This window comes from Parasteatoda tepidariorum, chromosome 3 (assembly GCF_043381705.1).
Source record: "Parasteatoda tepidariorum isolate YZ-2023 chromosome 3, CAS_Ptep_4.0, whole genome shotgun sequence".
Taxonomy (NCBI): Eukaryota; Metazoa; Arthropoda; class Arachnida; order Araneae; family Theridiidae; genus Parasteatoda; species Parasteatoda tepidariorum.
The window spans coordinates 4,696,194-4,709,442 of NC_092206.1; the positions used below are offsets into that span (position 1 = coordinate 4,696,194).

The following is a 13,249-nucleotide window of genomic DNA, read 5'->3' on the forward strand; positions in this document are numbered from 1 at the left end:
TTTCTATTTGCGCTACAGTCTTAAAGGAAAGAAGCAATAAACGGAAAGAAAAATAAAGGAAAAGATTCTTACCAAAACATTTATTTTTTTCATTAATCTACATATTTAAAATAGTAGTTTGTTAGCTTACTTTGAAGTTTCAGTTCGCGGTTTTTTTTTATTTCGCGCTCATTTCTTATCATTTTAAAAAAAAGATTGCAAGACAAAAAAATATTGCTCGCTAAAGCCGGGTCTTGCTCGTTAAAAGCGACTTCTGTTCCATAGACTTAACATTGATCCAACCAAATATTCTCGTTTCCCTCGGTAAATCCGAGTTCTCGTTAAATCCGAGCTCGTTATAAACGAGTTCGACTGTATTGAATAAGTGTAATTTGAAAAGTGAAAAGTTTATTTAGTTTATAACGTATTAAAAAAGATATCCTTTTTAAACAGAAAAATGTAATTTAATTTCATTATAAATTAGTAATTTATATTGAATTGGATCGATACATTTATTTTTTCATAATATAACAAAAATTAGAAACGTCTAACATTAATAACCCTATTTTTATTTTATTACTCATCAGAAAGAAAGCTAGGATATTATACTTTACCTTAAAATTTAACTGAAATATTTCTTTTTTTTAAATATTGGTTATTCAATTTCTATTTTAAGCAAATTAATGACCAGACATCAAATATAGTTTTACAATGCAATTCTATATTTCAAAATTAAAACAATGGTTTAAAGATTATTTTTTAACAAAAAGAAATACAATGTGGGGCACACTGGACTGTAAAAAAATAAATTGTACTTTAATTGAGACGCTTATCGAAAGATTTTCGCCATCCCTGTATATGAATCTGTTAGCCAGCAAGCAGTAATATCTTTAGCACTGAGGGTTAAATTAAATTGCGAAATGTATTTAAAAGAAGAATCTTTAAAAGCTGATTCTAGTAAACTCTTTATCTGAAAATAAAATGCATTTCACTTGAGTTTAAGAGATACAAACATAGTTTTAACTGACATGTGACAGAGAATATGAATTTCAAATACATGAATTTCAAATGCAAAATATGAATATGAATTTCAAATGCAAGATAAGATAAATAATGGCTAAAATTTAGCTTATCTATTTGAAAATTTGAATAAGTTTCCATAACATGCATTATTTTTTTAATGTATAAACAAAACACATGTTTGAAACTTGAAATTCAGTAACAGATAATTTTAACCTTTCCTTTCTAATGCGTAGTATTCTTGATCATAAGAAAAGTTTTTTAACCAAATAAAAATTTATAAATAAATTCCTTAAGTTATATTCAAACAGAGAAACAATCACATTTAAACTCTTAGTTTTTAACCATGACCTATTTAAAAGTTGAGTAAATGTTTTAATTTTTCGATCGTTTCGATCAGAAACAAGAAATTGATTGACACAAATCCCCCCTCAAAAAATAAATAAAATTTTTGATCTACGTGAAAAAATCTACAGCCCCGCCCTTGGTTGTTGTTGGTGAGTTTAATTTGTGAGTCAGTTTAAAAAAATTTTTTTTGTTATTTTACTCTACCTTCATCCTATTTAAATTTTTTTTAATGAAATATTTCTCATTTTTTTTCCTAGTTATAATCCACCATCTGAATGACATATATAAGCCGATAAAAGATGTAATGTTTTTTTATATCAGTGTCGGATTAAGCCTACGCGGGGCCCTAGGCCATTCAAATTTTTGGGGTCCTTAAATTAATTTTTTCTTTCTCGTATAGTTTTTATTTATTCGAATGAAAAAGTATTTATATATCTTTTCATTCAAGAAAGCATATTTAAAATTAAAATAAATAATAATAAATTGAATTTTACTTTATTTTGCTAAATTAGAAATAAAAAATAATCCTACCATTTTATAATCATGACATATATATTTGAAATTGATTTTTTTTTAAATCATTGTTTTTCTTAATTTTTTAAAATTTGTTTTCAAAAAATCCATTTCAAGGGGGCTTTTAATCATTGGGGGTCATGGCCTAGTTTGGCCTAATGAGTAATCCGGCACTGGTTTTGATTTTAAATTGTTTTGCAATACCGTAAGCAATGAAAGTAATTTGAAAGGTACTCTTAACTGTATTAGTGCGCAAATTAAAATGATATTACCTTGAATAACATTTGTTCTTTGACCAGTTTTTTTATGAACTAAGTACCGGTCATAACAGTTCTAAGAGAGGACCTCAGACATGTTAATTAACACAAGAAACACTGAAACTTAGTATATACCTATATTGCCCAAAAGCAGTCAAATTGGCTGGATTGTGACAGAATAGCTGATGTGTAATGTTTAAAATTAATTTTTTAATATTTTTTATATTATTTACAGTTATATAAGAAAATATAAGTAAATATCAACAATAAAAAAATTTATATGTTGTACAAAAGTCATAAAATTTTAAGAAATTGTGTCATTATACACATCATTGTTTTTCTAATTGAAATTAAAAAGCAGTCAAGACAGCTCCTTTGCGCCATCTAGTGTTAATTATCACAAACTATTAATTAAGTTGCAGAATCAGACAAAAAAACAGACATTCCCTGAATTAACACACTTTTTTCGACGGATTTGGTTTCTTGATTAATTATGGGGTAGTCGCAATCAGGGAAATATGGTCAAATTAGTTTGGTCAAATGAGAGTTCGAACATTTGAATTTCTTAATGCTAATTTCAGTTTTTGTGCATTACAATTCGAACGAAGCGCAATAATTTGTTTCAATTTGAACGAAATTATTGCTGCGTTCCCCTACCTATTGAGGTTGTATCAAGACTACAGGATTATAGTTTATCATAGCAGTATTACAGTTAACCATAGCGATATCATAGTTCAGCGTTAAATCAATTTTCTTATTTTGTCAATATTTTTTTTTTGTATTCTGTGTAATTAATTCATTTGGTAAATGTTATCATGCATATGTCTTAAAAATGTTTCATATACAATTATGTAAATTAAATTTAACAAAAATATGGGTGTCGAACCTTTTTTTATCGAATAAGTACAAAAATACAATGGGGAGCAATATTTTTATCTGAAACTCTACTTTTTTTTTTCAGTGTTAGGAGATCCCCGCGTCCACCAAAATCCTGCTCTCCTGTCTTTGGGCATCCTCTTCTACAGGTGGCACAACGTTATAGCTACTAAGATTGTTACTGAGCATCCTGATTGGTCAGATGAGGAAGTGTTTCAAAAGGCTCGAAGATGGGTTATTGCTACACTGCAGGTGACATTTTATTTACATCTCCGAAATAAATCGATCATTTATTAACTATTAAAAAAATACAACAAACGTTTTAAAGCAGTTGAATAAAAGTCGACTATAGAAAAGACCATTGCGGTATAGCATTTAAATAACCATCAGCGGCTGCATATAGTTACGTTTTATTTATTTATCAATTGTTTAAAAATGCTTTCAAAACAGTATAAAAGCTTTTAAAAATTTGACTCGTAAGACAGAAATTTAATTCGTATTATCTTTCACGGCATATATAAAAAATTATTAAAAAGGGGTAAAAGTTTTGTATTTTCACTGAAATCTTAAACTTGGTCAGATATTTCGATAAACAAGGCGAACATTCGTTCTTGAAAAAGAAACAACTATATGACGTTGCAAGAGGATTGAACTTGATTAGACTAGAAAGGCACAGTTGTGCTTTTCTGAATCTTTCTATCGCTCTCGGGTTGAGCTCTTCTTAATCCTATAAGAAATGAGACGAGCTCGGACATAAAATTTTCATAATTTCTTTTTACTGAGCCGCGATGGCTCAGGGGATAGAACGCTCGCCCTCCAATAAGGTGAAACGGGTTCGAATCCCGTTGATGGCTGGTCAATCTGAATTTAGCATCCGGCTTGTACGACCACTGTGCTGACGTGAATTATCCTCAGTGGTAGACGGATCATAGGTTGGAGTCTCCTTGCTGTCAAACTAGCCGTGAGAGGTTCTCGTGGTCTTCCTCTGCATGCAACGCAAATGTGGATTTGTTCCATCGAAAAGTCCTCCGCGAAAGCGAATTTCTTCCAATACTTGGTCCTGGAGTTCCCTTGTCTTCTGGATTGGGTTCAAAATTGCAAGACTACGTAGTTAAACATTGGTAGTCTTAAACCCAAAAATTGGGTCGGATGTTCAACGACGGTTATAAAAAAAATATTTTTCACTACGTTTAAGCAAATTTTTGCTTCTGTTATTAAGTATAAATTAATATAATAAGTTTACATACTAGGCATAAAAAATAACAATGACCTACTTCTGTTCTGTGCTTTTACTTTGTCAGGCTAACACTAATTTCCTTATGACTTCCATTTAGCTTAGGATTTTGTTTTTCTTTTTTACATATTGTTTTAGTCATCTTGAAGTTTCAGTCCGTCCTGTACCTATCTCAGGCTCAGGTGTACTAGGGCCTTAAATGACGGGTGGATTTGGATCTCCACTGGCGAGCACGACTTCATCTCTACGCTGTTATAAAACCTCGTGCAAAAAAATTTAACGATAAAACAGGAGAAAAAAAAACTTATGCAATATCTTACGTTATCGTAGATTTTCACAATCTATGAACTAATATAATATATAGATTTAAATGAATAGCCCTCTAGTGTGCTAATTTTTTAGTGCCAATTAATTAAATTATGGAATCAGACGCGAAAAGGTGCCATCTTTGGAGAAATATGACTTCATTCAACGGATTTGGATTTTTGACGGGCAAATATGGAGATAGCTGCTATCTAGAAACTATAGCAATAGTGTTAATTTCACTTTTTTTCGTATTTAGCCATAATTCGGGAAGATTTTGAATGAGTCTAAAAGATTTCACTTACTATTATAAAATTTGTTTACTAAATTATTTTAAAAAATTACTTTCAATAGTTCCTTGTATTTTTCATTATCTCATTTAAGAATGTCTAAAAAGTTTTTAATTTGCAAGGTATAGAAATGTGTACTTCATTTTCAACTCTTATTTTGTGCAAAAAGTGTTAATTTTCTCAAATCGTCTCGGTAGCTCAGGAGATAGAGAGCTCGCCTCCCAATGATGTGAGTGGTAGAGGAACCTCAGTTAGAATCCCCTTGCCGTCGGAATAACAGTAGGAGGTTTTCAAGATTTTACTCTCCATGTAACGCAAATGAGGGTAGTTTCATTAAAAATACTCTTATGTCTGAACCAGGAGTTCCTTTGTCTTGTGGGTTGGATTCAAAATTACAAGGTTTCGGAGTTAAATATTGATAGCCGTATTGTTCAACAACGGTTATAAACTGTTTAAAATATCGTAGTATAATTTTTAAAAAAAATTTATATATAAAGAATTGCAAACTTTGAAGACTTGTATTTTTTTTTAAACTAGGCACTTAAAAAATAATCTTCATTAATTTACATTACAGTTTAAATGTGGATATTTGTGCACAGGAGTGATTTTTAAGAACTCCTGTAGTTTTTTATTTTTAAAAGATCTTAGCAGTAATCAATATCTTCATTTTTTCATTAAATGTAAAAGCTGTTACTTTTCTCTCTTTTTACTTTCAAACATGATCGGGAAAAAACAATTAACACTTTTCTGTCAAACAAGTTTTTCAATTATTTCCAAACAGGATTTTAATGCAAAAAATAGAAGAATCTACAACGTAAATCTCAGATATGATTAAAGAGTTTTTATACGTAATATATACGTGATATCGTTCACATTTTGCAGACTGTTTAATGTAAGAAATGTAACAATCCTCCATTTCGCACACCTTTTTAAATGAAGGAAATTATATTAAAATTACAATTCCCCCCATTACAGCAAGTACACATCTTTAATTCATAAAATTATAATTTGTATACTAAAGCAGAAAGTTCCTTGTCTCACCAACTTGAGATTTTCATAAGGCTTTGGTATTATTTGAAGAAAGGGTTATTATAGAAGTTGGGTTGCAAAATTACAAAAGTGAGGAAATATGAAGATCATGAATTATTCACAATTACTTTATTCACTCATCTCCAGGACCAGATTGTTTCAATTTTCCTCAATGGAATTCAGATATACCCTAAAAATGGTGAACAAATGTAAACTCTGTCTGGAACATTAAATAACGAGATTATTAAAAATTGAAAGAAAATGCAATATCTAATATGCAATTTAAAAATATTTGGATTTTCATATAACTAATCCAATTTCTCTTCAATTACATTTTCCGCCAAATGCATTCACCCGTGTTCATCTTGGCATTTTATCTCGAGTTTAAAGATAGGTTTTATTGGCTTGAAACATTTTTGATGCATGAACCAGTAAATATCAATCATGTTTGTTTAACTTATTATATAAGAGTAAAAGGATTTTTTTTCTCTCGTTTCACTTCGCACTTCATTCAAAGGTTTTCATTTAAAGAAACAGGTTTTAAGTGTCAAGAAAGTGGCAGTCAATTAGGTTAAATGGCTATTACTCGAAAGAAAGAGAGTCATTTCTTTGTATACATGCTGTAAATCATAATTCTATAATAAAATTAAAGAAAAAAAAGATGCAGTTAATTAAAGATTTCTTAACCTAGTCTTTTACTTCACCATGCCTTTTGTATGATACGCTTCAAATATATTACTTACTATTTCAAAACAATTTTCATTGAAATTCTCTTAATGGTCTTTTCTTTATTAAAATAAATGTGAGGAAAAAAAACTTTCTTTTAACTTATTTTATGCATAATATTTAGAAATGGTCACAAGTTGGGAAAACACTGGTTAATGAACAAAGCTGTTCAAAAGTTAAACCTAACTTTTTTTCTTTACTTATTTAATTTCTTACTATTTTATTTATTTCATTTCTTGAATACACATAACATCGTTGAAGTTACTCGCAGTATACCTGATTCCGGCTTTACATTAAATTCTGAATTCTATTCCAATGCAGAATAATTAAAATAGATTATTAATGTTAGAAAAATAATTAATTCGAAGGAAATTGAAGAAATAATCTGTTTTTATATTTTATGAATTTTTTTTTTATTTCTATTACGTTACGAATAATTTTTGGGAGCAGTTTAAAAAATATTCTAATATGACATAAAATGTACTGGTATACAAAAAACTAAATATAATCACAAGTATAACAACAAACATTAATTGTCTTGCAACCATTAGTGGATTAAATCCTGCAGTTAAATTAACCCTAGTATATTTTATGTTCTTCAAAATGACCTTTTTATCCTTAAGAGTCCCCTACATGTAAACAGAAAATTAATATGACTTCCTACAAGCTAATCTACGTAAAATTATACGTGCGGAGTTTCTTTATTCAGTAACTAATTAAATTTTTTAAATAACTTTTGTTTCATTTCATTCATTGAAATGTGTTATATTGAACTTCAGTTACCGAACTTAATACATTAATATAATTTTAAATTTTAGGGTTATGGGTATTTTAAAAAACTGGGATAATCTGGTTGGCAGAGGTTGGATTCACGTTCGTGAGACCGTGAGTTCGAATCCAGCCGGCTGAAAACTTTACCTGTAGTAAATGGTGACTGATGCGCGTTATTTATGTTGGGTCACAAAGTCCTCCATGCCTCCATTAAAAAAATTATACATGTGAGGGAACTTAATTGGATATTGATCGTTCTCTGGTTCAGGTCGAAATTGCGATCTTTGAATGAATGAATGGATGCATGAATAGTCCTTCCTATAAACGGGTGTGACGTATGGGTGTCGCAGAAGTCAAATTCTTGGCCAGAGATGGCGGCACTGGAAAACAAGAACAATCGCACCCTCACTGCATTAATTACCTACGACAACAAAAACAGATATTTTTAAAACTCTAGAGTTTGCAAAAGGCTTGAAAGATACCTAACCTAAAAATTGGAAATTCGATTGAAAAGAACAGTAGAACACATTCCAGTGATAAAACGAAATAAAAATTTTACAAAATTATTAATTTTTAACTGAATAAATAAGAATATTCGGAGCAATTCGGAAAATTTTTCGTAGGTTGACATGCAAAAAGTAGAATCATTCTTCCCTCTGAAGGTGACCCTTTTTTTCTACTGCAACAAAACAAAACTAATATTTTCTTCTTCTTTTTTAGAATGTAATATTCTATGAATATTTGCCAGTTTTGTTAATGGAAAATGTAACTGCTTATAAAGGTATGTTTCTATTTTTACAAATCCAATTATTGCGATTTAGATGAATACGTAAATAACACTGGGTAACCTTTTTGTTTTCTATTGCTTGAGATATTTTTTTACTAGAACTTAGTTATAGTCTATCTACGGTAAGAACTCCCCCCGCCACAAAGACTGAGGCCGTCTGCTGCTATGGAAACAAGAATAGTGCATTTCAGGGAGGATAGCTTCTCTTCACTCTAGGGATAAACCAGTAGACCGACAAAAAGATTCTGTTTCCCTCGCCGACCCAAGCCAAAACCTTTCCTAAACACTGACCCTACACTCCTACTTGAAATAGTTATACCTCGTTACCATAGTCACCGCCAAGGCTCCAGACAAATGGCTAGAGGAGTTTTTACTGTAGACAAACTATACTTTTGTTTCACAAACAANTTTCTCAATCATCACTAGATACAGTGACTAATAGAAAATAAACTGTTGGATTATTTCAAAAATTGTTTTTTACTTCAAAACTAAAGTGGCACTTTTCTTTGTTTTAGGAAATGAAAAAAAAATTTTAAAAAAATAAAAAATACCACATTTTAAAAAAATACTACGAAAAATACCATACCCCTTTTTTTGGTGAAAAAATACTACTGTAGTATTAAAAATACTACGTCTGGCAACCCTTACTATGAATTTCTTGTTTTTCAGTGTTACCAACAAATATCGAAAGAAGAAGAATAATTTAATTTTTATTTCAAAGTTTATGTAAAAAAATATTGATAAAAGGTGGACTTATTCACAATGGCTTCTGAAATTATTATATAATATATTCAGAAGCTATTAAAAAAATTGCTGTCTAACATAGAAAAAAGTAACCAACGAGTAAATCCTTTAATAACTAAGAAGATTATTATTTATTTCATCAAAATTGCCAAAAATCAGAAAATATCAAAAAATGGACTGGCATTGGCTTCTGAGCGGCTCATATAACAGGGTGGCTGGTAGATGCAAATTACGCTCTCGGCTCGCACCGCCCACGGTACTGACGTAAAATATTCTCAGTGATAGACAAATCGTGACTTAGAATACTTTGCCGTCAGGTTTTTTGAGGTTTTCCTCTCCATGCAACGCAAATGCGGATTAGTTCCATCGAAAAGTCCTCCATGGAAGCAAATTTCTCTTAATACTTGTTCCAGGAGTTCCCTTGTCTTCTAGATTGAGTTCAAAATTACAAGAATACGTAGTTGAACATGAGTAGCCGTAAATGGGTCGGTTCGGGAGGCTGTTCAACGACGGTTATAAAATAAAATATATGATACAGGGGGTCGCGTAAATGTGCGAAAAGTTTCTAGGAGAGTCAAGGTGCATCATCAGGATTAAAATTGCGTAGGAACCCATCCCAGAAATATCGTCATACGTCGCAAGGGTGTTTTTCTGTTATCAACCAGCTCTTTTACTGCTTCTGAACAGGTCATAACAGGGAAGTGGCCTTCACCGCGTATGACGACGCTTCTCGGCGTGAGTTCCTAATGCAATTATAATCCTGGTAATGTCCTCTAACTCCCCTGGAAGTTTATCGTAACATTTGCGTGATTCCCTCTATATGTATAACGTTTTTAAACTCGTGCATTTCGACAAAACAGATTAAAAATGTCATTAAAAAAGCAATCTCTTGTTTTGGGAGCAAAACTAATTTCAGATTTTAAGTAGCCACACCCGAATTAGGCAAGATCAAGCTTTTGTATAAATGTAGTAAAAAATTTGTTTAACTCTTAACAGTGTAATCTTTTTTTATCAACAATTTTGATAAGAATTAATGTATTCATCCAACATATAATCCAATCTTAGCTCTTTCTTTATTTTAATTTGATTGAACACTGCGTTTGTGGTCCTTTTTTTAAGGTTATCAAGCAGATCTCCACCCAGGTGTTAGCCACGTTTTTCAATCAGCAGCTTTTCGCTTTGGACATACACTGATTCCTCCAGGGATTTACAAAAGGTTACAGTAATTATTTGTATTTTCTTTTTAATAAATCTTATTAACGTACATTATGCTGATTCACCAACTAGTATTCTTGTTAAAATTCAATTCTACCAACATTGAATAAGTATCAGTGCAGTTTTTAGGTTTTAACTAAATAATTTTTTTTCAAATATTATGGCAAGTTTATTACCTCAATTAAAATTCATGTTTTAAAATTTCACTTTCTTGGATATTATTTGACCTATTTATTTATTTTCCACTAAAATCCCACTTAGTTATTTTCCACTTAGTTTAGCACTCAAAACTACATAGTTTAACCCATTATAAAGCCAGTCCTACCAGTTTCATTGATTTTTAAATGTCGATGACTGCTGTTTTTCCTCTCATAGTTTGGGAAGCAATATCTGGATAATTTCGGAAAATCGAAAAAAAAACAATGCAGGTTTTTGTTAGGATAAATGTGGGTAACGGTAAAGGTTCGCGCTGAATCAAGAAGAGAAACCAACACGGGGAAGTCGGGTATCTCTTGTTTGTTCGGTTAATCTTTTCTCATCGTGTTAATTTGTAGTTAGTTATAAACATTGAATAAATTAATTTGTTTACTTATAAGCATGGAAGTTTATGGCCAATTTTTTTTTTAATTTGTTGAAATTCTAGAAAATGACTCACTTTCTCGCTAAAAAAAGAACTGAAATATCAAAATTGTTCTTGGTAACAAGTTAAATGAATTTTTATTTTATAACTGAATTTCGATCCCAAAAATATTTTAACGTTATATTACTAGAAAAAAAAGGTCCAATAAATGACTTGATCAAAAGTTTAGAGATCATTATTGGATTCAATATTAAAGAGAAGAATTACTAATAATTATAAATTATCTTTTATACCCAATTATGTTTCAATAACCAGGCTTTGAAATGGTGCTCAAAACAGATTGTCATTTTATACCTTTCCATGTCAAATTGTGATTGTACTACTCAACAGATAATGATACCTGTTCTTTAGGAATGCTGAGTGTGAATTTCGAAAGACGTTATCCGGTTACCCGGCAAAAAGATTGTGCTCCACCTGGTGGGATCCAGACAAAGTAGAAGATGGTATAGAAGAAATCATAATGGGAATGGCATCTCAGATAGCCGAGAAAGAAGACAATGTCATTTGTTCCGACGTCAGAGGTCATATTTAAATTTTGAAAAATGTTTATCAATGAAGTATTAGTTATTAACAAAGCGAATATCGAAATCCCTAATTAATATTCAGAGAAACAACATAATTTAAACATCAGCTCGCAGCTGGTCGTCCCCGCAAGACAGGAAGTTACAAAAAAAATCATTTTTGATGGTTGTTAAAAAATGTTTATAAATTGATAGAGCTCCAATTCTGAGTTATTTAGATTAATTTAAAAAAGGAAAAAATAAAGCTTACAAAAATAAAATACTATACATTTTTGTTTCATAATTACTGCCAAAAGCTAGTATTTCTAAAAAAAAGTATTGATTAATTTTCAGCTATCCCAATTCCAGTTTTCCTAAGGTGTATACGTTACGGTGAATGACCGAAATCAAGAGAATGTCGATTTTCACCGGTGAATGTCGACAATCACATAGTCGCTTTAGTGAACGTCCGAAATATTTGTTATATACGATTTGATATTAATTCATTCCTTGATATTATTATATTTATTCGATATTTTTAAACCTCTTGAGGAAAGATTAGGAGAAACATCAATGTTAGCAGTACCGCTGAAATTCATACTGGGCAATAGGACTTGACCTTAAAAAAACGTTGATGTTGAGCATACCGGACAAATGTATACCGGGCAGTGGCACTTAACTAGAGCTAGTATATATTTCGGACATTTACCAAAGCGACTATGTGATTGTCGACATTCACCGGTGGAAGTCAATAACCACCAATTTCTGTCATTCCCAGTAACATATATGTATATTTCTCTTTTGTAAAAAAGATATTTTTTTAATATTTATTATTGCATTCCGTAAAACATATAAAACATAATTTTCTTCCCAATTCACAATTTTTATTTTAAATAATTAATACTAAAATCTTCTTACCTCTAAAATTAAAAATAAGGCTCATTTTTTTGAATTACTGCAATTTATTAAATTTTTTTTAAAGTGGTTCATTGGTAAAATATAGGCCCTTAAAATTTCTTTAACTGGCCTAGAGATAGAATAAGGTCAGTAGAATTGAGAAAATGGAACCCATTTTTTGAGGGAAAGACACATTGGAAAAAAAGTTTGCTGTAATTTATGAGAATTTTTTTTATGGTTTACAGGTAAACTTCGATTATTTTTGAAATTGCTTAAAATAACCAGGTCCATACAATTAAAAAGGAAGAAACCATTTTAAAGAAGAAAAAAAAAACAAAGTAAAAATATAAAAGTATTCGACCAAATAAAGATTATAAAGGTATAATAACATACTTTAACTGTTTATTTCAAACAGAGATGTAGTATAAGATTGAAAACCGTTCATAATAGTCCAATAAATATTTAAAAAGAATAATTTAAAAATATAAATCATTTAGAGATTTGTTTCAAATACGGCGATTTCAATAATTTATTTTCTTTATTTCCTTGTATTTGCCTTGTATTCTTAGCAACCATATCTCATTGAAGCTCCCTTCAAATAAAAATTATTACTATTCGACATTAATAAAAATTTTATATTCATTTTCAGACAGGCTTTTCGGCTCTTTAGAATTCTCTAGAAGAGATTTAGCTGCTCTAAATGTGATGCGAGGACGAGACAATGGGCTACCTGATTATAACACCGTCCGGAAACACTTTCGATTTCCAGGACTAAGCAACTGGTCTGATATAAATCCTCAACTCATGGAGACTAACCCTCAGGTAATTGCTTCGCTGATTAAAATAATTCTTAAAAACCGCATAAGATATAAGACTAACTGATAAAAATCCAATAATCAAATATATGGCTGATTTTATCCTATAATACTTTTTTAGAGCACAAATATACTTAACTTACTTAGCAAGCACTAGCACTGCAGTGATAATTTAATTTTAATATGACTGATGTGTATAAGTTGTTACACGATCTATCTGTTACGTACAGAAAAAACTCTGTTCAGTATTGAATCGTAATATCGTGTGGCAACAACGTTAATGAGGTGTTAAAATTCACCATGTT

General features: G+C 30.5%; 1 protein-coding gene across 1 annotated transcript in view; it reads left to right on the top strand.

Annotated features, from left to right (window-relative positions):
- The window catches only part of LOC107451888 (dual oxidase), an 83,778-nt gene that overhangs the window by 24,424 nt on the left and 46,105 nt on the right, over nucleotides 1–13,249 (top strand). Inside the window, exons 6-10 of the mRNA XM_016068121.3 lie at nucleotides 3,079–3,245; nucleotides 8,067–8,127; nucleotides 9,997–10,093; nucleotides 11,084–11,253; nucleotides 12,779–12,951. Coding sequence (XP_015923607.1) covers nucleotides 3,079–3,245; nucleotides 8,067–8,127; nucleotides 9,997–10,093; nucleotides 11,084–11,253; nucleotides 12,779–12,951 — 668 coding nt within the window. The remainder of the gene's footprint in view (nucleotides 1–3,078; nucleotides 3,246–8,066; nucleotides 8,128–9,996; nucleotides 10,094–11,083; nucleotides 11,254–12,778; nucleotides 12,952–13,249) is intronic.